Source organism: Mytilus californianus, unplaced genomic scaffold (assembly GCF_021869535.1).
Source record: "Mytilus californianus isolate M0D057914Y unplaced genomic scaffold, xbMytCali1.0.p SCAF_8, whole genome shotgun sequence".
In the NCBI taxonomy this organism is placed as follows: domain Eukaryota; kingdom Metazoa; phylum Mollusca; class Bivalvia; order Mytilida; family Mytilidae; genus Mytilus; species Mytilus californianus.
In genome coordinates, this window is record NW_026262734.1 from 108,173,815 (window position 1) to 108,200,437 (window position 26,623).

General features: G+C 30.0%; 1 protein-coding gene across 3 annotated transcripts; it reads left to right on the forward strand.

Moving 5' to 3' along the window:
- Positions 1-17: 17 nt before the first annotated feature.
- Positions 18-25,563, forward strand: LOC127711513 (uncharacterized). Of its 3 annotated transcripts, XM_052217598.1 has the most exons (8): positions 18-114; positions 9,974-10,528; positions 14,159-14,281; positions 15,230-15,388; positions 17,221-17,336; positions 17,750-17,849; positions 19,149-19,347; positions 21,472-21,602. In XM_052217598.1, the coding sequence occupies exons 2-7, from the start codon at positions 10,238-10,240 to the stop codon at positions 19,338-19,340; spliced, it is 981 nt and encodes a 326-aa protein (XP_052073558.1). In that variant the 5' UTR covers positions 18-114; positions 9,974-10,237; the 3' UTR covers positions 19,341-19,347; positions 21,472-21,602. The 3 variants fall into 3 exon arrangements, with proteins under 3 accessions (XP_052073558.1, XP_052073556.1, XP_052073557.1); XM_052217596.1 differs by lacking the exon at positions 19,149-19,347 and having other exon boundaries at positions 19-114; positions 21,472-25,563; XM_052217597.1 differs by lacking the exons at positions 18-114; positions 19,149-19,347 and adding an exon at positions 4,441-4,598 and having other exon boundaries at positions 21,472-25,563.
- Positions 25,564-26,623: the final 1,060 nt, after the last annotated feature.

The following is a 26,623-nucleotide window of genomic DNA, read 5'->3' on the forward strand; positions in this document are numbered from 1 at the left end:
AGCTTTGTCTCCCCTGTGTCAATCAACCAACCAGTGACCGCGTAACAAAAATGTTCGGTGTGAACCTAGAAACAAGGACGCCACCGCCGTAATAGGTTTGCTTCGATATTTGAGGTATTTTGATGATCGGATTGATCACAGATAGATGTACATTTTATCTCAAAAACCTAAAATATGAATGTACATATCTTATTTAAAAATAGCATGGATCACCTGACTTTGGCGATCACTATACTATACTAGTCTATACTGGTTAACTATTTTTTTTATGGTATACCAGTATTGTATAATGTCTTTTAATGTCAATAATGATATATATAACTATTTGTATATTTCATAATTATAATTTTAACTCAGCATTACTATTTTTCTATATTGATTATTAATTTGATAGGATAAAAACAGTGGCGGATCCAGAAATTTTCATAAGGGGGCCCACTGACTGCCTATTTAAGAGGGGGCCTGCTACAGTCATGCTTCAGTGATTCCCTATATAATCAACCAAATTTTTCCCACAAAAGGGGGGGCCCGGGCCCCCTGAAAAACCCTCTAAATCCGCCTCTGAAAAAAAATACTATATTGCATATGAATACCAAGGCTCCGTGTTGAAGACCGTACTTTGACCTATAATGGTTTACTGTTATAAATTTTGACTTGGATGGAGGCTTGTCTCATTGGCACTCATACCACATCTTCTTATATCTAACAACTAAAAATTGGGTATTACTATTAGTTGGAAGAAGTACGAGTTAGTAAAAATCTGGTAAGAGTTTGTGGAGTACGAGTTGACATGGAACCAAACTAATTTCTGTACATTTAATTTTGTTTATTTATTTCTAACATGTCATACTTCCATATACATGTAGAAAATATTACACGATACAAAATCTTAAAAAAACCAACATTACAATACTGGAATAAAATTGTTACCTGAGTATTCTGATCGCTAAAGTCAGGTGATCCAATAACATGGCATATGTGTTCTCTATCAAGCCACCTCACTTAGAGATCATTACAGGTGTATCCATGCATTTTCAGTGGCATTTATCTGTTCCGTGTTTATCTCTAACTGAAATGAAGTATATGTAAAACATTTGAAGAGATTTGAACATCAATCCAGGCCACCTGAGTGACCTCAGAGAGTTAGTTTTACAACAAGTGAAGAGGTTCTGGAATATTCAAGGCCCCAGAAGCTCAGAGATTAATAGGATTTTGCACTTAAAACAAATGCTAGTAAAAAATATTTTTAAGAGCAACATCTTGACTTCTGAACAAAGATTAATATATAAAATTATCATTATGACGGTACTTTTTGCATGAACTTGGCCACCACAATGAACTTTATAACATGAATGTTAAATGGGTTTACCTTCCTTAAATAAAGAATTTTATTATTCATAAACTTATTCATGAGTTCAAAAAATGTGAGTGAGTTAAATGAGTAAAAAGGATATGTAACTCTAAATTATAGTCTTATTAAATTATCATTTGTATCCTGTTATGGCACTATATTTGGGAATTGGGTAATTACAAATGGGGTTTCAGGGTCTTGATGGGATTACATAGGCTACATGTACATGATATATGACCTGGCATTCCTAGATTATGACTTGACTGAAGATTTGCTTGCTGTTACTAACATTTTGCTGAGCTATTTTCTATAAAGTGCCCTGTTTATTTGGCTATTTACAGTGCTGTTTTCTATGTATTTTATTTTGCCTTTTGTCCATGATATATGATTTTAACATTTGGTTTGATGTTCATTGATCAATGTATAGAGATTGAATGCATGTAAAAAGCGAAAAATAAATATATATGAATTTTTCTATATTCAATTGCGATTTCCCAAAAATCTGTCATCAGAATTTCATTGCTTTAAACTTTTCTGTTTTAAGGGTATGATAATCAAAGAAGGTCAACCAATTTCTTTTTGCTGTATTAATAATTTAAGTATGAGTGATGTATAAAAAAAATTATGATACAATAAGATTTTGAAGTGTTACATGTCATAATGTTACACCAATCTTGTTGTTTGACCCTTTTCGGCTACATATTGAAACAACTAGATTTCTACTGAAAAAACAAATCCAATGACACCTAGCTATCATACTAATATTTTTATTCTTTTAAAGCTAAAATGTTAACATCAATAACCATCATAACATTAATTATAACAAAAATTATGTGGACAAATTTTCGAAAAACTCAATTTAGAGTGAAAAAAATGCATATTTTTTCTATACTAATCACAAATTTGCCATATATTTTATCTCTGGAATTATAAATACATGATAACAATTTTTTTTTAAATTTTGCGATAACCAGATGCAGTTCAAAAAGTTGTACATTCTTACAAAATTTTATCAAAATCTGAAATATGGCCCAAATAGGTATACTTTTTCTTAAGTGATTAACAAAGATTATCTTTCAAATTATGTTAACATTTTTTAATTTTTCAATTGCAATAATAACATGAATAACTTAAAATAAATTATCTTAAAATCATTTGTTTAATGAAAAATCACTTTAGAAATTTTGTGCATCCTAAATGATCTTCTGGATTTACCTGCATCAAGATTGCTCAAACCTAAACATTTGAAAGCCAGCGTAGCATGGATACGCTGCAAAGTAGTACCCTGACAGGTTTTGAACATTTACATTCAAATAGTTGTACCTATACATGTAAATTAAGAAACAATTTTTAGGGTTTCTTGAAGACTATAATGCTTTTATGAGGATTTCTTAAAAAATGAAAAAAATGATAACAAACAATTACAATATAATCAGCTGCTGTAACCACTAACTTCATCATTAATCAAAATATTTCATGATTGAATTGTTCAAAAACATGTTAAACTTTGTCTTTAACATCTGATCACAAATACCACTAAATTTGGCCAGTTCCTTTGTATAAACACAAATTAGTTCTTCATTGCTATTTATAAATAATCACATATTGTTACTGAAAATAGTCATGGTATGGTTATAAAGAACTCCAATCTTAAGGCATTATATTGCAATACACAAGAAAATGGGCTTCCTCTTCCACACTTTTAACATGATCTAATGCCATGTAAGTGAGTATGATGATTTTAAAGCCTTAAAAACAAACTGGTTTAAATTTAATATACACACATGTAGTATTATTATAGAAAACCTGATTAGAATTTGAGTTCAAGTTTTTGTTTTTGTTTGGCTGCCTACCAAATATATACCTTATTGATTATTTACTGTTTTTCCTCTATAACTGAATAGTTAGACATTCTGGTAAAATTTTGGGTAACAAGGGAAAATACAGATGATACAGTGCAACAAGTATTCCATGTCAATAGGTCAACACAGAAAACACAATAGTGATGACTGATGATCAATAATCAGTGACTGTGTAGATATAAGAAGATGTGGTATGAGTACCAATGTAGGTCTATTCAATGTTAATGCATTTTCCATACTCTGCACAGTGTACATTATCATTATTCAAAATTTAGACTATGCAGTAAAACTATACAGAGAAAAAGAGCTACTAAGCAATGTGTTCAGTTCTAAGATTTAATAGATTCAAGTTTATCAAAGATCTGATATTAACACTAAGTTCCCAAAACATTCAGGTCATGTAAAATAAGTTTTCTGCTTCCCATACACTGCTGCTTAATGGCATAAATTAGGCCTCAGCATGACTGAAGACACATTGTCAAAATTTGTATCTAGTGCAGTAAATTGGACCCATTATCGTTAGTGGATATAATTTTATATCTAGATTCTGCTGTTTATTCATGTGATAGTTGCAATGACAAATAAGATATTTATCAGAATAATTATTTATTATGAAAAAATAAATGTGCATCCAGTTTTGGTAGATCTATGTCATAATGCTACTCTTTCTTCACAAATTATTTTATTTGTTGTTTTGGCCTGAAATAAGATAGTTGTCAGATAAGATCTTAGCTGTGTTCATTATTCATGTTTCATTGCATTGTAAATGTTGTACAAAAACATTCAAATGAATAATGTTCACATACATCATGTACATGTAGAGTTAATTTTGTGATGAAATGCTACTGCGAAAAAGTAAACACACAAACAAATTCATACATATATACGATACATGTATATATGTACAACCAGTATAGTATATCTTGAGTATGTTTTATTTATTACCATACCCGAAATTCATATATGTAGATAGTTCTTTCAGTGACGAAGAAAGTCAATAACACATGTACAAGAACATGTAAGTTGAAAGGTACATGTATAAACCCATCAAACAATTTCATACCCAAATCATTTTGAAAACCCATAAAACAAGATACCATGTTAATTGTTAACCTTTTTTATTCAGTCGTATATTTCAGGGTCACAGAACTTTAAATTTAATTACCTTTTTCGTAAACAAGCCTTGTCAATATTAATAAACAAATTTAAAATCCATAAATATCCCCAGGATTTAAATCGGGTCTTTGTTCAGTGACATATTGGGAGTGAATTTGTACTGAATAGTTTACTGTTAATATATGTCGTAGAAAAATTCACTTCTTACATGAAGGTGTTAATGTATTCATTGAAGCTCAAATTTGTTTAAACGGAAAAGTTATTTTATGGTAAGTTTGTAAATTTTTTCCTTTTTTTAAAGTTGAAGTTAAAATTGATATATATATTTGTAAAATTTCAGTGGGTAATTTTTACTGTTACAATAGTGTTAACATGTTCCAGATAAAGTGCATATATTTGACATTTTCCTTTATGGCTTTTCTATTTTAAGAATGTAAAGAAACAGATAGTTGAGGTAAACGTACACCTACCAAACATAACAAAATTTTAACCATTCAAATTCAATCGGACACATGTGTATGTACGTGATGCACATATATATGCCTGTCCCAAGACAGGAGCCTATAATCCAGTGTATGTTGATGTTTTCTGTCGGCTGTAATTTTTTTTCATGAATTATTTAGTATCAATCAGGTCATTGGTTATCATTTATTGATTTTTTTCGTCCTGGGACTTTTAAAAGCAGACTATGTAATTTGAGTTTTGCTCATTGTTGAAGGCCTTACACTGACCTGAAGCTGTTTAACTCCTTGTCATTTGGGTCTCTGTAGGATTGTTGTCTCTTGTAATCTTCTTTATTTAAATTGATGATTTTTTTGTCCAACAAAAAATAGAACTACATGTATGTAGCAAAGATCCAGTAACATTTGCCCAACAGAAGAATGAAAATGTCCTTCCCTCTGACTATCAATTCTGTTTTAATTATGTACATCATGCAGTTTTTTACTGAAAAAACTGAAAAAAAATCTATACATCAATGGTCATACCAAGGTTTAAGTGTTTCTTCGACATGTTTCTAATATGTATACTTCTTCACACTATGAGTGATATATTTTATCTACAAGACGATAAAACTTCAGAATATTTGCCAATATTGTACATAGAACTGTAATATCAGATTTTTCTGTTTGAAGTCATATTGTATATATAAGGATTAAAAGGCTTATTCCTATCTTTCTCCACTACAGACCTGTAAATCGGTACCTACTTTTTATATCATATAATATGCCGTGGTTAAAGTTTTTAATATTGAATTTTTTATCAAATAGATTTCCTGACCTCAGTATTCAGTTGCCAATGTAAGTTGTTTGAGAGTTTGTTTTCAGCTATTGTTACCTTGATAGTTACTATTGAGACAATATATTTTGTATAACAAAGAATTAAATTAAAACTTCTTCTTTTATTAAAAATTATAGATTGGGGATTGATTTTTATTTAAAATCTCTGACTCAGAAATGTTTGTGTGCTGTATGAGAAATTCATTGGAACGTTTTTATGTCCCTGTCTCAAAGTGGTCAACTCTGGCATGTAAGTTTTACAATTGTCTGTCCTGGAATTCTATCATTCTGAATTGTAAAACTATGGACTGGGACTAAAACATGAATTTATAATTGGTCTCCGAGTGGGTAGGAGTGAGTAGTTGCATAATTAAACGAGTTACAGATGGATATTGAATATGATTCCATTTGATTTACATTTGAATGTTTTAGACTAAGCACTTGGGCAGAATTGGGACGAGCTAAGCAAATTGATGCTGTGAATTATCTCCCTTTTTTCAACACACAGCTCATTGTGTATACAATGGTATATTATAACCCTTATTTAGAACAAACTTATATTTGTACCGTTTTGTGGCATTTTGGGTGTAACTTTTTGTTTTGTTATCTATTTACTGCATGAGAGAGAAATTTATATATATGTTGACTATCTGATATCTATATGATCTAAAACTCATTCACATGGGATATTGAAATTGATTTAAACTTTGTTCTGAACTTCTGACCTCATTGACAAATGTAATGTAATATGAATACTGATTTAATTATGCTCATTTATTAGGTAAACAATTTTATACAATTTTATATCTACCATATATAGTTAAAATCAATTTGTTATGGAATTAATACTGTTATAAAGATTTTAGTTTGTATTGACTTTTATCTGTTTATTAAATATTTTCAATGTTACTTAATTGATGTTTAATGTGAAAAGATTGAATTATCAATTAACTGGATTTTATCAGGTATATATGACTAAATTGTTTAAAGTTGATAGTTAAAATTTAAAAAAAAAGATATGAAAGAAACACTTGTGGAACTAATGGACCATATTTTAGGTCTTCTCTGTTGTTATTGTATCTGTCTGCCATGGTATGAATTTAATTCCAATAAAAAAAATATAAAATGAGCTGCGTCATATAGAAATCAACTTTATGCAAATGAATATCAATACATCTGTTTAACTTTTTTTGAAAAATTGTTGAAAAAATCTCTATGCATAGTCTGTAACTGTTTGAAAATTGAGCTGATATAAGAACCATACAACAGTCAGACCAAAGTTCATCTTTTATTTCATATTTGAATGTTCTAAAATCAATCAAAGTCTTGTACATGTATATGGGCACTTGCATAAGGTCTATTTCTATCAGACGAAGCTCAAATGTAGATTGAACTTCGTAGGGTCAGTATGTCTGCAATATAGGTTGGTACATGTACTCATCATATGACTTGAATTTAGATTAAGAAAATATGGATGCTCTTAAACTATTTTTATTTTATTTCAACTTTATTAGCATACAAGTTTAATATTTATAGCCATGACAGTTTGTTTGAACTGATACAATGAGATTTTATTGTTTAAGTGTTGGCTTATAAAGTAAGTTTACTTTGGAAGTTTTGTTTAATTTTCAATAAAACTTGGTTGAAAACTGATTACTTAACTTTTATTGTCATATTGAGTTAAAAGGCTCAGTATTGTGACGCTATCATTACCTTCCCACACCAATTATACTCTGTTTCATTAGAAGGTTTTGAATTTTGATAATTATTACATGTTTGTGAGTATATCTATATTTAATAACAAGACTAGCTATATTTTGTCTAAATTCATTTGTCTGATCTTTTTGGAGAAATTTTGATGAATATAATGAAAGATATATATGTGTATATGTTCTTATTTGTAGATTTCAATTTTAACCACTTGAGATTTAAAAATTCTATCAAAAAGAGTGGAAAGGTTTCAGTTGATTTTATCTGAGGTCCAGGATCTTTACTATTTTGTTAGGACCTTTTAATAGGTTTCAGTTCATGGACTTTTTTATTTTTTTGTTTTAGGACTTTTCATCAGCATGATCAGTGCAGGTCTTACAAATCTTTAAAAATGTATGAAGATTTCTAGAGTGAAAAAAATAATAAAATAATGATAATAAAAACAGAATAAAAATATATGTTATTAAAACTTTATTTGAACAACTACCTTACAACACAAGTTAGTTACAATAGACACCTAGAGGTCATTACATGATTTTGGCAATTTATTTAATGCAAAATCTCCATTTAAAGAAATTATTGACGGTCCTAAAAGATTGTTTATTGAAATATAAAAGGACTTAATTTCTAATATATAGATTCTACCACTGCATTAAGTGTGATACGAAATTTCTCTACTTGAGACAGTTAAATTTTCATATTAATAATACAAAGCTTGGCGAGCTTTTTAAAAATTTAAAATTTAAAATGTGGAGAGTGGATAAGTATTGTATTACAAGAGATTTGGTGGTGGAATCTGTTTCTCTTATGATTTATAGGCAATAGGTAGACAAACTTTATCATTCCTCATCAATGATCTGCAAAAAGACAGGTTCTTTAGGCATGGTCATGTTAATCATGACATCACAATAGGAAATTCAGAGGAAAGGAAGAAAATTTGACGTCATAATTGAATTTCGACCAATGAAAAACTGAGATGGAACAAACCACAAATTGATTATAAAAAAATCATCAATACCCACGACAAATAATATATGTTTCTAAGTATATCTTGGGAATGATGTCTGATCCGGTACCCTAAATCCGATTTTCTTCAGTTAACATACATAGTCAATATTGTCTAATCATTTGGAAATGTACATGAGTTTGTAATTCAAATTAGATTTAGAAACAGTATCACACTGTTTGTACTGTATTAATAGATTCTTGAAATTCCTGTTATCTTTTGTTAATGGTATTAATCTTGTTATGGCAAATTCAATGAAATCACAACTAGAAATTTTTCTCACGGAACATTTGAACACTGACTTAGTTTTAAAGTATCAATATAATCTATAAATAAAGCGAGAGTGATCGATGCTGGATTGTTTAGAAACAATAACCTAACTTTGTGAGGGTTAAATTTTTATGGTTTTGTCTACAGAATTGTAGTGTTCATTGTTTCAGTTGGAGGAAGAACAGTGTTCTCTATATGTCATGTATGTTATGATCTGTTCTCTATATGTCATGTATGTTATGATCTGTTCTCTATATGTCATGTATGTTATGATCTGTTCTCTATGTCATGTATGTTATGATCTGTTCTCAATATGTCATGTATGTTATGATCTGTTCTCTATATGTCATGTATGTTATGATCTGTTCTCTATGTCATGTATGTTATGATCTGTTCTCAATATGTCATGTATGTTATGATCTGTTCTCTATATGTCATGTATGTTATAATCTGCTCTCTATATGTCATGTATGTTATGATCTGTTATCTGTATGTCATGTATGTTATGATCTGTTCTCTGTATGTCATGTATGTTATGATCTGTTCTCTATGTCATGTATGTTATGAACTGTTCTTTATGCATCATGTTTTTTATGATCTGTTTTTTATATGTCATGTATGTTATGATCTGTTAGTTTTATAATAATTTCTTGGATGGCATTTCTACAAGATCAATGCAGAAAATAAACAAAACAAAACACCAGAAAAAAAATTCTGTATTTACAGTACATTATATTATATCTATGCCTGAGACTTCCTAGTGATGCTTTAAGATAGATTAAGTTGTGAGATTTATGTGAAGTAGTAAAGTTCATGGCAATTCAAGAACATACATATAGTTATACTATAAACCAATCAGGAAAGGTTTGGCAAAGTGTTTTAGTGAAGACAGTTGTAAACTTCTATTGGCAATGACATATTGTATATGTTGGAAAAAGTACAAAAATCAAACCTTGGGACCATTGTATTAACTGTTAAAAGAGTTGTTGCATAAGCTCTTTAATGTGCAGACAGCATGCATGACTCTCCTAACCAAATGCATAAGATTAAACTTTTCATGTACCCTTATAAACATAAATTTTTCATAGTGAAGATGTTTGATAATAATTGATTCTCTGTACTGGAATTTAGTATCACTGTTTTTTTTCTAATTGACGTAATATGAAGATCTATATACCAACAAAATATTGACACTAATTCTTACTTTGCATATAAATTGAAAATCAAAACAAAAATGAATTTCAATTATTTTACTGAATAGAAAATTCATCAGACATATTATCAAATATGATATTTATTGGTGAGATCTCACGAAAATTATTTTATTGTTAAAAAAAAATAACTGTATCCAATAATTATAATATTTTCTTTTTATTTGTAGATGTTGAATAGAAGACCGGTGAAAGGAAATAATACAGTGTAAAAAGTTATCAAGTGAAACATATTTAATTGACAGAAGGAACATCGGTTTTCAATCAGTGCTTACAAAACTTGAAAGTTCAAATTCTGGTTACTAATCATGACTTGATGATGCTTACATTTTAGTATGTATTATCAAAAGAATGTAAATTTTATCGTAAATTGAATTTTTGTAAAGCTTTAAATAGTGTTAATTTTTATTTTGGTACGATATAACTCAGGAATTATGGCTACTAAAACTACACGGAATGTGAGTGGGAAAGGAAGTGTGCGTCCCCTCGGCTCTATTAAACATAATACAGGAAATGACAGAATACCTAAACTTCCATCTTTTACGAAAAATGTGGAGAAAAGTAAAATGGAAAATGTTGGAATTCATGGGAATGCTATGAATGTACCTCCGCCTAAAATTAAGGAGGATATAAAGCCAAAAACACTATCAGCAAAGTCTGATTCAAGTTCAAGTACAAAATCAGTGGAAAATATGGTAGATAAAAAAGAACTACAAGAAGCAAAGGTTTGTGTAGTGATATAATTATATATAGTATGCAAATTTTCATGTTCCAGAAATATACACATTTTTGTATTTTTTTTTTTTTTAATTAATTAATGTTTTGTTTGTGTTCATTATACATCATTGTAAAATACATGCATATAAATACTATGGCAGAAATAAAATTACTTGTAGTCAAAGACTGGCAGACAACTAAAGAAAAAAAGGCAAGCAATAAGCTACAAAACACACAGAAAACTTTCATTTGAGAAACATTTTTAAATGAAAATATTTATTACCTAATTAACTTCTTTAACTTTTGTTTTGATTTTGTGGCTTCCCATTTTAGAAAATTAAGAGAATGAGGGAGGTTCCAGCATAGAGGGGCAGATGATCAAGGCTCACATCAAGTTACATTTAATGGATTTAGATAAGATTTCAGTAGTCTGGGTCTTTTCTATAAGTAACACTGGTACATCTCTTAGGAGTCGAAATTATATTTAGAAATTTGTTTGATTAAAATAGCCATTTAGACTCTGGTATACTTAGAATTTCATAAGAGATTATAATAACCAAGTGGTAAAGGGCACTTTTATTTGACTTACGTCATGTTTTGAGGATTATTTTTCACCATGTTTCATGGAAATTGTCATTTTCCTTTGAGCGAAGAGGGTTTATATTTTCATTTTGACAAGAAAGTATGCTCTTCCTTCCAAATCATGTAAATAACCCCTGGTGACCCTCTTTTAATCAGAATATATTATAATTAGATTTAAGAGGGAGTGCAAATAAATAAATAAGATCAGTGTAAACATGTCCATTATACCATTATACACAAGGGGTATTAATTTTAATACTTAATGATTCAAAAGAATTTCTAACATATGTCTAATCTGTTGATGCTCTAAATATTAACCTTTAAACCCCCAATATTGTTTACTAATCATGATCAGGATCTGTTTAAAAATGTATTATGAGGTAATGTGTTGGATCACAACCCTCTTGAAGGAGCTAATTTGGTTCAACAGTTCAATACATAATACCAGTTTTAATTATTTACATAATAGGAAAAAAAATGGTTCTGTTTTGTAATACTCTAGGTTTCTTATGAATAACTCTTAATTAGACAGAAATAATGACATCCAAAGTTTTGGAAGCAAAAGCATTTGAAACAATAAATAAAGATCTCAATCAGAAATGTATAATGGAGCTGAGCTCACTAATGAATACCCTGCCCCTATTTCCTTCAAAGTCAAATGCAGATAAAAAAAAATGCCAATTCAACTTAGTCAAAGCATTAATTTCTAAGAGAAATTCACTCTTACACAAACTGGAATCAATGTGCAAAAAACTATCCAGGACTGACAGATTTATGAAAACCATTTTCAATCCTTTAAGAGCAACAGCAACTAAAAAAGTTAATTTTTCAAATAGTTTTCTTTTTTTCGTAAAAATGATAAAAGCTGTTAATCATGTTAATAGTTCAAATTGTGAAAAAGATTGTGCTATTATGTTCACATCGCACCCTTCTCAGCCAGTAAATACATGAAATATATGCTCTTGTTCATGCTACCATGGATTTATACCTAATTTTATTCATACATATTTGACTTTCATAAAACTTCTTCATGACAAATAGATGATCTATAAACTTGAATAACGCACGATTTATTTTTGGAAAAAAATTTACCATAAATGTCACATTACCATAAATCGAAATAAAAACGGTAAACAAACTTAGTGAAAAGAAGATAAAAGGAAAATGTCTAGGAGAAATTTAAATGGTACTCAAGATGAAATACCAAATAAACCTTTTCACAGGAGATTGATTTACAAATATTGGCAGATAGATCGAGTAAACAAACCTATTATAAAAACTTGATCAAGATACATGTAAATGATTTTAATCTTTTAACTTGTTTAAATCTTGTGTAAGATGATTGCTTGTAAAACTAATGCAATAGAAAATTTATGACATGCATTTGTTTGGTTTTGCCCAATTTTTTACAGCTAATATTTCAAATTTACTGCATGTACTGGTAAATTGATTTTGACTGGTTTTTTTTGTCAAAGATGGTTGCTCTTCTGTAGAAAAAAATCTATACTCCAAATAATAAGTTCATTCAACAGAAGAATGTTAAGAACCAGAATGATTCATTGATTGTACCTTGGCTTGAAACTTAACAATGTTTACTTGATTAAAAGTTTGAGATCATTGTGACTGCCTACATAATATAAGGCAGGAAATGACGTGACTATTCCATTTGCACCAAGCTGAAATCCATGGGTTTTTGTTTGTGGAAAATTCCCAAAATTTCAAGATTTAGTTTTCAATGATTTTTGTTTACACAAGTCATTCAAGTTTGTGCTGTTCTATGTCCTGTTTGGAAGGCAAATAGTTGATACAATAAAATTCATTACAAAAAATTCCCTCACACTCTTTACAAAGAAACATCCCTTTTACTGCAGTTCTTAATTTCAAAATGCCAAATTACAATGAGGCCTTCAACAGGGAGCAACTCCAAGGGTGAATGGGGAATAGAGATATGGTCACTTTTGTTTTTCTTCTGGAGGCAATAAAACACTAGCCAAAGTGGGGCCTCTGTTTGGTTGTGCGGGATGTTTGATTTGTAGCCATGTCAAAGTCAGTATGGGCATTTTAAATCCCAGGTCTTGTGTAGAGAGAGTGCCACACTTTTTGCATGTTATGAACCATTGCATCAACGCTTTGAGGGGTCTGTAGGTGTTCTGTTGCAAGGCTAAATTTCTATCCCTATTCTGTATACCCTGATTTTCCAGTGGCAGTCCAAATGTTTCCTCCCTTAATCACTGTTGACCCGTATTATAGGACCTACCATTGCATGTATTGTTAATTTGATCTCTTCCTGAACATGCTTGAAATATTTGCCACTGGATGTTAATCAAACAACCATCAAGCAATCAAACAACAGGAAGCAAAAAAGTTTTTTAAAAACTCGCTAGCACAGATTGGAGTAGATTTCTTACATTCAGTTGGTCTCAGAGAGTATCAGTTTTTGATTTTAGCATTTCCTGTTTTTTTTTTTTTTTTATGCCCCCGCCACAGCAGAGGGGGCTTAAGTGTTACCCTTGTCCGTCTGTACGTCCGTCAGTACGTAGTTTGCCTTAACCAAATATTATGAAATTTATACACAATGCTTATTACCACAAAATACAGATCAAGATTGAATTTGGGTGGAGTCACTTTTACCTTTCTAGAGTTATGCCCCTTTACAAATGGAAAAATTGCTGAATTTTTAGTTTCTGTTCTCTAACTTAAGTTTGCCTCAACCAAATGTTATGAAACTTATACACAATGCTTATTACCACAAAACTCAGATCAAGTTTGAATTTGGGTGGCGTCACTTTTACAGTTCTTGAGTTATGTCCCTTTATAATATTTTATGTAAGCGGGGGCATCATCTGTGTCACATGGACACATTCTCCATTTATTTTGTTCTATGATTGCTGGATTTAGTGCTAGAGGTCTATAGCTCTTCTGTTCACGCAGGTTACATGTGTCTAATGAAGAGTGGTTAGATAATGCAACTTTTGAACATCTTTGCAATATTTTTATTGCAGAAACAAAATTTGTAGGTTTTAATGATTTATTTAATTTATGATTTTAATTTATAGGCAAGAGAAAAAGATTTATTAAAGAAAATAGCTGAACTCCAAAAAATTATAGAAGAACTGAAAGAACAGATAACAGAAAAAGATAAAACTATTTCTAGTCTGGAAAATAAGTTAAAAGAGCAGGTATGTGTACTATATATATGTAAGCTGCTGCAAGATTTGGATTCAGCTCGTTCCTTCACAGGTAAAATGTCATTAAATTCCTTGTATATTGTATAACTTAGTCATTTAAAGACATTTAAGTATGTGAATCATGCCATCAACATTTGTATTACAAGCCTTAATTTATGTTCAAACTTAAAATTTGATAAAAAGAAGCATCTTATAAATGTAAATTGAGTGTCTGCCTCATAAAGTTATTACTGAAAATGATATGCGTTCCTAACAATTTATCTAATTTTTATGCCCCAGCTACAATAGTAGTAGAGGCATTATGTTTTCTGGTCTGTGCCTCCGTTTGTTCGTCTGTCCGTCTGTCCCGCTTCAGGTTAAAGTTTTTGGTCAAGGTAGTTTTTGTTGAAGTTGAAGTCCAATCAACTTGAAACGTAGTACACATGTTCCCTATGATATGATCTTTCTAATTTTAATGCCATTTTAGAGTTTTGACCCCAATTTCACGGTTCACTGAACATAGCGAATGATAGTGCGAGTGGGGCCTCTGTGTACTATGGACACATTCTTGTTTATAAAGGTTTATTTTGATTTACTTCATTTCTTTGTATTCTTTTGATTTGTTTAAGTAAAAATGCTGACTGGACAGCATAGACAATTGCAATATATATATGAGACAAACCACAACAAATCTAAAATTTAGGAAAACATTTACTTTTTATGATTTTCAATACAGGGTAAAAAAAAGCAGCATGCAGGTAAATTATAAAAATTACAACTCAGATGACTTTTACAACAAGAAATTGATTGATGGATTGATGTGGGTTCAGTTAATCTCACTACTAGGCTCAATGATATATATAGAAAAAACAAGCAAAGTGACCTAAAAATTCAGGATATGGATTTTTTTTGCATAGATATATATTTGCAGGTTAAAAAAATATTCTTATTTTCTCTTAGGAACAAACATATAAAGACAAATTAGATGAAGAAAAACAACTACACAGCAATACAAAGAATAGTCTAGAGAGTTTACGAAAGGAACTAGAGGCCAGTAAGGAGGAGAATAAACGCATAGCAAAACGCAATGAAGAACTATTGAATAAATTCAAAAATGAGGTAAAATAGGAGAAACATCCACTAATGCCCTATTTATATTCTTTAACTCAGTTTGGAATTAATCTTTTGGTAAAGGACAATAACAATAGGTATAATAGGGAAAACTTCAAAGATTTACGTCCAAGACTTTAAGGGGCAATTAGAGGCCCTAGTTTCACTAATCCGAAAATAAAATTTTTCTTAGCTAGATATCGTAGAAAAAAAACAAACACAGTGTAGGGTTATGCGTTCACTACAAGATGGCCTTTAATATAACATATTTAACATATCTACAATCAGACATACATAAATGCATCAAAATTCATCATACACGTCGATACGAACTGAGAAAGTAATTTATAAGAAGGTTATTTGGGGTGGGTGCGTGGAACATAGTGTACCTAACTAACTTCTGTATCCTAACTATCTTGTAACAAACATTGCATTAGTCTAGGGCGTCTTAAATTTTCTTTATATACTGACCGCCTAAATCATCAATGCAAAAAGGAATTCAATGGGTATTACCTTACCTAATTTAAATATTGAAAACCGTTATGTTAAACATAGGACTGTAAAGAAAAGTAATTCTCTTCCTGAGATGAGGTTATAGACAAGATAGATTTCACTCTTCCTCAGATGAAGTTTATAGACAAGATAGATTTCACTCTTCCTCAGATGAGGTTTATAGATAAGAGGTTTATAGACAAGATAGATTTCACTCTTCCTCAGATGAGGTTTATAGGCAAGATAGATTTCACTCTTCCTGAGATGAGGTTTATAGGCAAGATAGATTTCAATCTTCCTCAGATGAGGTTTATGGACAAGATAGATTTCACTCTTCCTGAGATGAGGTTTATAGGCAAGATAGATTTCACTCTTCCTCAGATGAGGTTTATAGGCAAGATAGATTTCACTCTTCCTGAGATTAAGTTGCGATGTCAAGATAGATCAAGGTGTATACTGCATGGATAAGCTCAAAATTGTTGTCCAAATGGTCATACATGGGGAAAACTCAATGGACCAGAATATTCTACATCCAGGCACATCATGAAGTTCTAACAACCTGCTGAAATTTTATGTGTATCCAGTAAGCCATTTCAGATATGTCAGAGGAGTTGCGATCACAATTAAGGTGCATACTTGATAGGGTCAAACTTTTTAAGTTAAAATGTCCATAACTATCGGAAAACTAATTGAAGTTTACCTTGGATGTTAATGCAATTGGATACGGATACAATACGGTACGGACAATACGGAAAGTCCGGGAACGATCTTTTTTGCATGTAATCTTCTGCAAATAATCTCCAAACGCATTAAGATGGTCATTAAGAACAACAACATCTTTTATCGTGTAAAATTTTTGTTTAATACAGCACTGAATCGGTTTCCCTGTTTCCTCAAATTCTTCATGTCCCCGCCCCCTTACTCCCAGGTTCCCTCCCCCCTGTCCATCCCCTCATATTTATATTTAAATACCAGTATATTGATGTCAATGCTTATTATAGCTTTTTACTATGGTGAAAAAGAAGTGGATAAAACATACTGTTAATCCAGAAATTATTGTGAGGTTTTTATTAAGGTGAAAAATGTGATATCACAATAATAACTCATACTCTGATACATATATCTGCATAAAACCTATCTCGAAATCACAATGATTAATCTTGAATTTTTGTTAGTCGTGTCAAAATCACAATAATAAATCTTCACAATAATTTCCGAATTTACAATAATTAAATCAATTCTAATCAGGGCTGTGTATATGAAAAGAATTCTAAGTTCTTAGTTACCCTACATATTAATATCTTATGCTGCATTCATCATTCAAAATTTACGATATTCCAATTTTACAGATGGATGAAAAATTAAAAGATATCACAGAATTAAAGGATAAGGAATTAGCATTACGAGACGAAAAACTCAACAGACTGAAAAAACAAATGGCTGACGCATTAAAAGGAAACTCATGGTAAAGTTTATGGGTTTAGTCACTGAAACAGAACATTTTTTCCCCCATTTTATGGTGTATCTTTTATGGAATTACATACAGAATAGAACATATAGGTCAATATATGGGCCTCACAATTATGATGTCAAATCCCCAATTAATGGTGACAACTCTTCAAATACGGTACTGTTATTTCTGAGTAGATGTTTTAAAGCATAGAAAATGATCTGTGATTTGAACAGCAAATATTAGCTTTTCAAATTTACAATCATCAACCTTTCATTGATGATGACAAAATTTTAATTGAAATTTTGCCTATTTACTATTTTGATCATTCTATTTTTATGATTTACAACATACTTATATTTTGTGGGTAAATCAGATGATGATCCAATTTCTTTTTGAAGTCAATTTTAAAATAATTTTATTTACAGGGAAAGACAACAGCAATTAGAGGAATTAACAAAAGAGTTGGCACGGTTACAAGAGGAATGTGATACCCTTAGAATGAAACTTAAATCATTTAAATCAAAGGTCAGTTCAAAGGTCATACAAAAACTTTGCTGAGTATACAATCTTTTTCAGATAAAAACTGAAATTATTTTAAAATATTTGTCCTCAATGTGAATGAAATATTTGTCATTAGAACTTCAGCAGACAACATTAATTTGATCATTAAAAATCAAAGGAAAGTTTGACGGTCACAGAAGCTTTCATTATGACAAGAATAGATTAAACTTTCAAATTATAATTAAGTAAGTTTAAGTGAGAAAAAAATTACCACTTCTAAATTTAAAAGCTTTAAATTAGCGGTTCTAGAAAAAGAAACCATGTTAAATGAATAGGCTGACATCACGGCAATGGTTTAAATGGTATAATTGTTCAAAACTAACTGTAAAAGCAGAACTCATTAAAGGGAGATCTATACTAATACAATAAATAAAATAATTTATAGTTACTGTAACAAATTTTTAAAGTCTGTATTTAAATGTGTCTGTTACATGCAAAAAAGTTAAGAATTTAGATTTGTATCTTAAAAAAATATTGAAATTTTTTTCTATTTGAGGATTCAAGATTTTAAAAATTATATGCAATGGGAGACAACTCTAGATATTTATTTTTTATAACTGTGTAATTAGGCAAAAGTAAAAACTTTATAATGAACTTAGAAACAATTAAGTAATCTGCTATAATTCAACAAATGTAAAAAAAAAAAAAAAAAAAAGGACCAGGAATTTAAATGCAAAATTTATTACCTGACTTATTACATTGGATTTTCTAAGAAAAGTCAGAAACAAAATTAAGTTAGAGTTAGGGTTGTGAATTCTGCACAATATGCAGCTTGAAAAACAAGCCCAGTACATGACATGCACCATTTGTGATAATTAAAAAAAAAATGTGACATTAACTTCATTTTGGCAAGGTATAAAACATATTCTATTGTTTAAGTTAAAATCTCCAAGATACCAAATAAATTTTAAAAAAGAATTATTGGAAGGTAAAATAGACTTTTTTTATTTCAAGGCAGATCTTTTATTTCTTCTGTTTTATTCACACTTTGAATCATCTCAAGATAATTTAAAGCTTGACTTATTGTAAGATTGTGTGTTGCTTTTTGGTCTATTGTTATTTTTTGTTGTTGGGTTGTTGTCACATTGACGTTTGTAGTCATACTGTACAATGTCTGTCCCCTTAATAGAAAAATGAGAAAAATGAAAAATAAAGTACATTAAGAATATGTTAAAAGCCATGCTAAAAAAGGGCATAAATACATTTTTTTTTGTTCAATTTATATTTTAACTTTTAAAGATTGATATTAAATGATTTTTATAGGGACACTGCAGTAATTGTAGCCAATTATCATTAAAAAATGAGGAACTTCAGAAAGATAATAAAGATAAAGAAAAATTAGTAAAAGACTTAAAAGGATTATTAACAAAATTCCAAACTCAATTAAAACAACAAGAACAATTGATGCTATTGGTAGAAGATTCTAAAGGTCTGAAGTCAACAAAGTTAAAATAAGACAAAGGTAGATGTTTGGAGTGGCTTTACCATACATATTCATTCAGTACACAATTTTCTCCTAATTTTCTAGACTTTTTTTAATGGATCTGACATTTTAGGTGCACATTTGCAGATCCCTCTAGGTGTCTTTTGGTGTCCTTGGGTTGCTGCCTCTTTGATATATACCCCACATTTTCTTTTATCTGTACCCACATTTTATAAAACTGTTATTCTCTATATTCATGATTTTGAAACGTTTCTTCTTTTCCACATTTTGTAAACAGAGTTGTCTTTCTTTGGGGAACAAACTTTGTGCTTTGATTGCAAGAAAGAATGTTTAAAATATTTATAAGTTTTGCTAGAAACAAATTAAATTTTTATTGTGTTTCAGGGCCTTAATACATTTTATAACAATGCGAACATTAGTTTTTGTCTATATTAGATCTAGCTAGTAGCTCTTTTGATCTTTTGTGATAAACAAGACAAAATCATAAATAACAATTTAAACATTAAATTATATTTATTTTAAAATTGATTTAGCATTCATGTACTTCACCGATTTTAATTTTGTAATTCTATCTGAACATTTTCATCCTATTCTCATACTTTTTTTCTCTATATAATATATATAATATAGTTTTGCATGACCTACAGTATAAAAGCAATGACTGCAACATATTCTTTTTATTGTATTCTTTAACGGTAGGAAATCACTTTGTTTTTGAATTTTTGTCATGATCTACTTTTTAAAAAAAATTATGATTTTAAAAAAATTAAAAAATTAAAAATCACCCATGAGACATTAACTTTTTTAGGTTTATATACATTGACTTTTTAAAAGCTCGTTTATACTGACGAGTTTTACAGTCATACTATTTGTCTTTTTATTTTTGACACCAATATTTCTGAGAAAGAAATCTTGTAGTGAACAGTAACCTACTGAACCGCTCATTTTGGCCCTCGGTCATAAAACTTCACTCAGTACTCGGAGTGCTACATTTGTGCTCGAAACACCAAATCCAATAATTTGATTGGTTGATTTCTGAGTCTGAGTACGATTATTGTTCTCGAAAGTTTTATGACTGCAAGGCCATATCTGTTTTCATATTTTAACAGCATTTTCTTCCTAAAAATGTACAAATTGATATAACAATTTGATATGCAATATTTTTAGAACAGGAAGGTAACTGATTCTTTGGTTGTGCCCACATCACCCCTTTTGAAGTAGGAGTAACCCCCACTCAGTTTTAATTCACAGGGAATTTGAAAATGTGATACTAGCTAACATATTTATAGGAGTTATGCCCTTAAAAACTTAAAACTGTGGCATTGCATAGTTTATATGCTTTAATGTGTGGTATCTTTAACACAATTTTATATCATATAACACAGATGTTGCCAATTTCCTGCTAGCAATGACTGATTGTTCTTTGTTCCTTTCCATTTAGCTACACAAACTATTAATGTTCTGCTAGTGTATATAATGACAGCTATGAGTTATTGTAACACATCATTAAAGTCTGTTAATAGTATACCCTTAAATTTGCTATTAGTAGTAACCAAATACATGGAATTACTTTCCATGACAATCTGTGAAGAAAATATAACATGACTTGATATATAGTGGTTTAACAATGTTACTTGATATATAGTGGTTTAACAATGTTACTTGATATATAGTGGTTTAACAATGTTACTTGATATATAGTGGTTTAACAGTGTTACTTGATATATAGTGGTTTAACAGTGTTACTTGATATATAGTGGTTTAACAATGTGACTTGATATATAGTGGTTTAACAATGTGTCTGCACACATAGGCTGTGTTGTTGTAGATATAAGTCATCCAGGTATTTTTTTTAAACTTTTAATTCTAGGGACCTTCCTCATCAGTCCAAATGTTCTGAATGAAAAAAAAAGGTTTTTTGGGGTGTGGAGGGGATGGGAAACAACAGTGTTGAAGAGGAATTGGAAAACAGATACTTATCAGAAGTTGTCAGAGACCAACCTGAGGGCTTAATCTTATTTAGATAAAAAGAAGCATAATTTGAAAATACCAGTACTGTTTTTTTTCCAGATTTTAATTAAATGTAATATGATATTACAATGTAGAATTTATATTAAAATGAGCTTGTTTTTCTTTTTATAGGGATCCTGTCCAAATTGCAGTGACTCTAATGGTAAACTTGAAAGACTTTTCATTGACTGCAAAGAAAAAGACAAAACAATTAAAGATCTGAAAATTTTAGTGACTAAATTTGAAAAACAACTTAATCAGCAAGATGTTTTACTGAAAAACTTGGGTGAAAGCAAAGGTCACAAGGTCAACTATAAACCATAGTTAATAGCTGTTATATATTTTAGAATTATTGTATATGATACAATGTGCACGCAATGAACACTTTGTGTAAGGTTTAATAGAACGTAGAGGCAACTGTTTTGTCTGTAAGCAGTATTATATAATGAACAAAGATATTAGCAAAATGTTCAGGAAACATTTACAGAATGTTTAAAACTATCATTTAAGATTCATTATCAACTATTGATCAGAATAATAGATTGTATTCTTGGCCATTGGCAGAGGGATGTCTTTATTATAGATCCCCTATCATTAGATTATTTATACTATATGATAGTTGATGAGATTATTAGGCTTATTTCTGATCTGTGCCTGATCTTGATGGTGAAATTGGTTTCTGTTGTCTGCATTTTATTATCAAATATTTAATTGAACAACTTGTTACTGAGATACATTTATTTTCATGGATACCAAATTTTTGTGTATCAGGAAAAATTGTGTTTTTCGTGGATATTTGATATCCTGGTTTTGCCAAAGTCTGCATACATCCCTATAGAAAATTAATACTTTGTTGAATATTTAAATTGATCTTTTTCTAAACTCACGGAAATTCTTGGGAATAACAAAGATTCACTGAAGAACTACAGTCAGTCAAATAATGGCAATTGAAACTTTTAAAAGTACAGCCACATGGATTGAATGAACTTTTAATGGTACATATATTTTTAAATGTAGTGTACATGAACGAAGGATAAAATAGTTGTCTACGGATAGAGTGAAGAAAAGAATGTTTTATTCTTTCTTATTCATATTTTGAAATTATGCATATAATGCATTTATAGGTAAATAGTAAGTAGAAATGTTTTATGTATGTTAGTATCAGAATGAATCAGGAACAAAGATGTAGTACTGTCATTTACTGTTGTTTTACTCCGTCAGTCTTAAGCTTTTTCATGAGTATGTAACAATGGTATTGAGCAGGTAATCTCCCTTTAATTTATTCTTTGTCTACGCCTACAATAGTAGAGTGCAATTTTGTTCTCTGGTCTGCCCATCCCTCGAACCTATATCAAATAAAGTTGTGAGCTTTTTTAATTATATGAAAAATTACAGTTTTGTTCCCAAATATACTGTTCATTGAGCAAGGAAAATGATTATTCAAGCAGGTCATTGGGATCTATGAACACCTAATTCCTGTCTATTTTAATATTCAAAAGAGTTATGGAACTTTTGTTGCCAAAAAAAAAACGTTATAGAGTTTTCCATGGTTGGTATTACATTGTATTCATTGATATATTCTCTTTAGATTTTTACATAAGTTTAGAACCAGATTGAAATAATTCCAGTTATAAATAATTTAACAGTTTTGTTTATTTCAAAATATTCACACTTTTATCTTAGCACAAAATCATATTGATTTATTACAATCTATTGTATTAAATATGATTGTAATTTCTTTGCAATTGAAATCCTTATTATTTATTGAGTTTAGTTACTTATTTCATTGAAGGTTGCTAGGCATTAATGTGTCAAATTTCTAATTGAGTAATGTTTAATGTCAAAATTGCCTTGAAAAGTGCCTGTGCCATCCATTTATTTATACTTCTCTGATTAACTCATGTGCCAAAATTACTGCCTCAAAATCTCACATATTAGTACACTCAAAGACTGCTGAGTTTGCCATAGTTGAAAAATAAAGATATATCGAAGGCTACTCAGTTGGCCATAGCTGAAAAATAAGCATACACAGAATGTTAGCAAAACTAGATTTGTGTGTTTTTGCTGTAGTTAATGTTTTGTTTACAGGATTCTTACCTGGATAAGATAAATTACTTAATCCTTGTACAGCAACATTATGATAGAACTGTTATATGTGTATGATATATGTTATAGAATAGGGAAACACTGATGTTTTAAACTGATGAGTTCTTTAAAAATGGCCTATGGCTTTTTAAGGTCAGGTAAAAAATGTGTAGATTATGATAATTTTGTACTGAGTGTATGTTCAAAGAAAATAAATGTTTATCATTATACTGCTTTGATTTAATCATACATATAAATGCTTGTCATCTATACTTTAAATGGTGTGGTCACATTGAATGCTGATTAGTTATACTTTACTGCTGTAGTACATGTATTATGAATGCTGATAAGTTTTATCATATGAAAGGTTATTAGGTAAGCTTAACTAGTGAAGTCACATGATTTCTGATTATAATACACCTTATCGCTATTTGTTTGTCATTACCAGACATCACAAAGGTTCCTGTAAAATTTTAACGTCATAATAGAAAATGTCTGACGCCACAATGGAAAAGTGATTGTTGTATGACGTCAATATTTCAAGTGTCGCAGATTCTTGGTTCAAGTGTCGCATATTCCCAAATAGTAATAAGGTCTATTAGTTATACTTAACTGATGTGGTCACATGACTTCTGATTATAATTAGTTATACTTGACTGATGTGGTCACATGACTTCTGATTATAATTAGTTATACTTTACTGATGTGGTCACATGACTTCTGATTATAATTAGTTATACTTTACTGATGTGGTCACATGACTTCTGATTATAATTAGTTATACTTTACTGATGTGGTCACATGACTTCTGATTATAATTAGTTATACTTTACTGATGTGGTCACATGACTTCTGATTATAATTAATTATACTTGACTGATGTTATAAACATGGGTTCTGATAATAATTAGTTATACTTGACTGATGTGGTCACATGACTTCTGATTATAATTAGTTATACTTGACTGATGTGGTCACATGACTTCTGATTATAATTAGTTATACTTGACTGATGTGGTCACATGACTTCTGATTATAATTAGTTATACTTGACTGATGTTATAAACATGGGTTCTGATAATAATTAGTTATACTTGACTGATGTGGTCACATGCATGCTGATTATAATTAGTTATACTTGACTGATGTGGTCACATGACTTCTGATTATAATTAGTTATACTTGACTGATGTGGTCACATGACTTCTGATTATAATTAGTTATACTTGACTGATGTTATAAATATGGGTTCTGATTATAATTAGTTATACTTGACTGATGTGGTCACATGCATGCTGATAAGTTCAACACAGCTGGTTTAGTAAAATAAATGTTGTATTGGCATAGACCCATGAATGCTGTTCAATGTCTCAAATTGTAGTGCTTTAGTTATGTGTAATACATAGTGCTTATTAAAAGTATACAATTACATTTATAATTGGTCTATATTTTGGATAGGTTGTCAGAAAGAGGAATTATTTTTGCTGCATATTAGTCTATCTGAATTTAACAGGTGATCAGAAGATTTCAGTATGGTTGTGAGATTTACTGTTTGTTCATGTTGTTGTTGAGATTCTGTCCAGTAGTAGATAGAGAAAAAAGGAGCAATTTTTATGACACCATTTCTCAATTAACTTTCATGAGTTTTTATCTCAAAAAGCAGCTTCAATGTATTAAATAATTTCTCTGGTATTTTTATTAAATATTATATTTAAGTTTTCATAAAATGTAGTTCTCATGCCATGATTCACTCTGTTTGTTTTGTTTTGTTAGGTCAGAAATTATGCTTTAATTCAAATAATTGATTTGAAAATGATTATTTTATATATAATAAAACTATGTATAGGACCTCTGAAAATATGAAACTTTCCTTCAGAAATTACTATAAATATGTGTTTTTAAAGCCATCATTTTACTGAGAAAGAGATATGAAATACATAGCACTGGTATGTTGCTATGGTCATGATGGTACAGTACTATATGAGCCTCTTTTTTTTAATTCAGTTGAAAATTGCTGAAATTGTTTTATAACTGTGATATTTTAAACCTAGCCTGTGATTTTTTAGTTTAATTTTTTAGTTTACTTTATTCGATTTATTCAATTGTGACTTTACATGGAAAATAAAATATATTGTTCAATTCTGGTGTTTTAATTTTCTTAGGAATTAGTGAGTGGGCAAATGTTTAATGGAACTACATGGATAAAACCAGAGGATTCCGAATATCTGAAAAAAAGTCAAAAACAAGAGGAGTGAACATCCTTGAGAATCATTTCTGGCATCTTTCTTTAATTTGTGATTATGTTGATGATCCTAGATCCATAGATAAAAATCTAAATTATCCTCCACTGCAAACAATATTTTGTGGAAAAACATCTACAACATCTACTTTGAAGGCTTGGTTACACATAAAAAGTATAACAGGAATTACCAAAAATATGGACCAGCACCGGACATATATTTAGACAAATCACATGATCCTAATAGAATGACTTGATACAGGCACAAAATTGTGGTGGGGTTAAACCAAAGTGAAAATTAAAATTATGATCTTGTAAATTTGTGATTTTAATGCCCGCGCCGTAGATTGGGGCTTCAAGGGTTACCTTTGATTGTCCATCCTTCCATCTTTCTTTCTGTCCATCCATCCCATTTTCGTTTCTGCACTCTAATTTAAGTTTTCCTCATCCAAATTTTTATGAAACTCATACACAATGCTAAGACCAAATCTCTCCGACAGAGTTCGAAAATTGGCAGTGAGTCATTTACCTTTCTAGAGTTTTTTAAAGTGGAAAATCGCAAAGCTTGAGCAGGGGCATTCGTCACGTGTCCTGGACACATTCTTCTTTTATTAATAGAGTATTGAAATTCAAGAAGATTTTGTCATGGAACATAGATTTGATATTGGAATCATTGGAATATATGTTAAAGATGTGGTGTTTTGCACTGAAAAATAACAGGGTGGCAGCCAGAAATCTAAGATTGCACTATACACTTTTCATAAAGAATATAATGAAAAATAAAATAAGCTCTTCACAGTTAATTTTTTATTTTTGAATAAAAAATCTAAATGTATCTTTTTTTTAAATAATTTATGTGGTTGTCAGAAATTTTAATACTAATTCTGATGTTACTGTTACTTGATTGTAAGTGTTGCTCTCCACCTATTGCAGTTTATTCAAAATTCTGACCAAATTGCA

What these genes read in the sequence shown, in the direction of transcription:
- LOC127711513 (XM_052217598.1), top strand. Translation starts at nt 10,238, where the DNA reads ATGGCTACTAAAACTACACGGAATGTGAGTGGGAAAGGAAGTGTGCGT. An exon ending in AAAATAAGTTAAAAGAGCAG is followed by an intron (nt 14,282 to 15,229) that starts GTATGTGTACTA and finishes ATTTTCTCTTAG; the next exon opens with GAACAAACATATAAAGACAA. An exon ending in TGAATAAATTCAAAAATGAG is followed by an intron (nt 15,389 to 17,220) that starts GTAAAATAGGAG and finishes CCAATTTTACAG; the next exon opens with ATGGATGAAAAATTAAAAGA.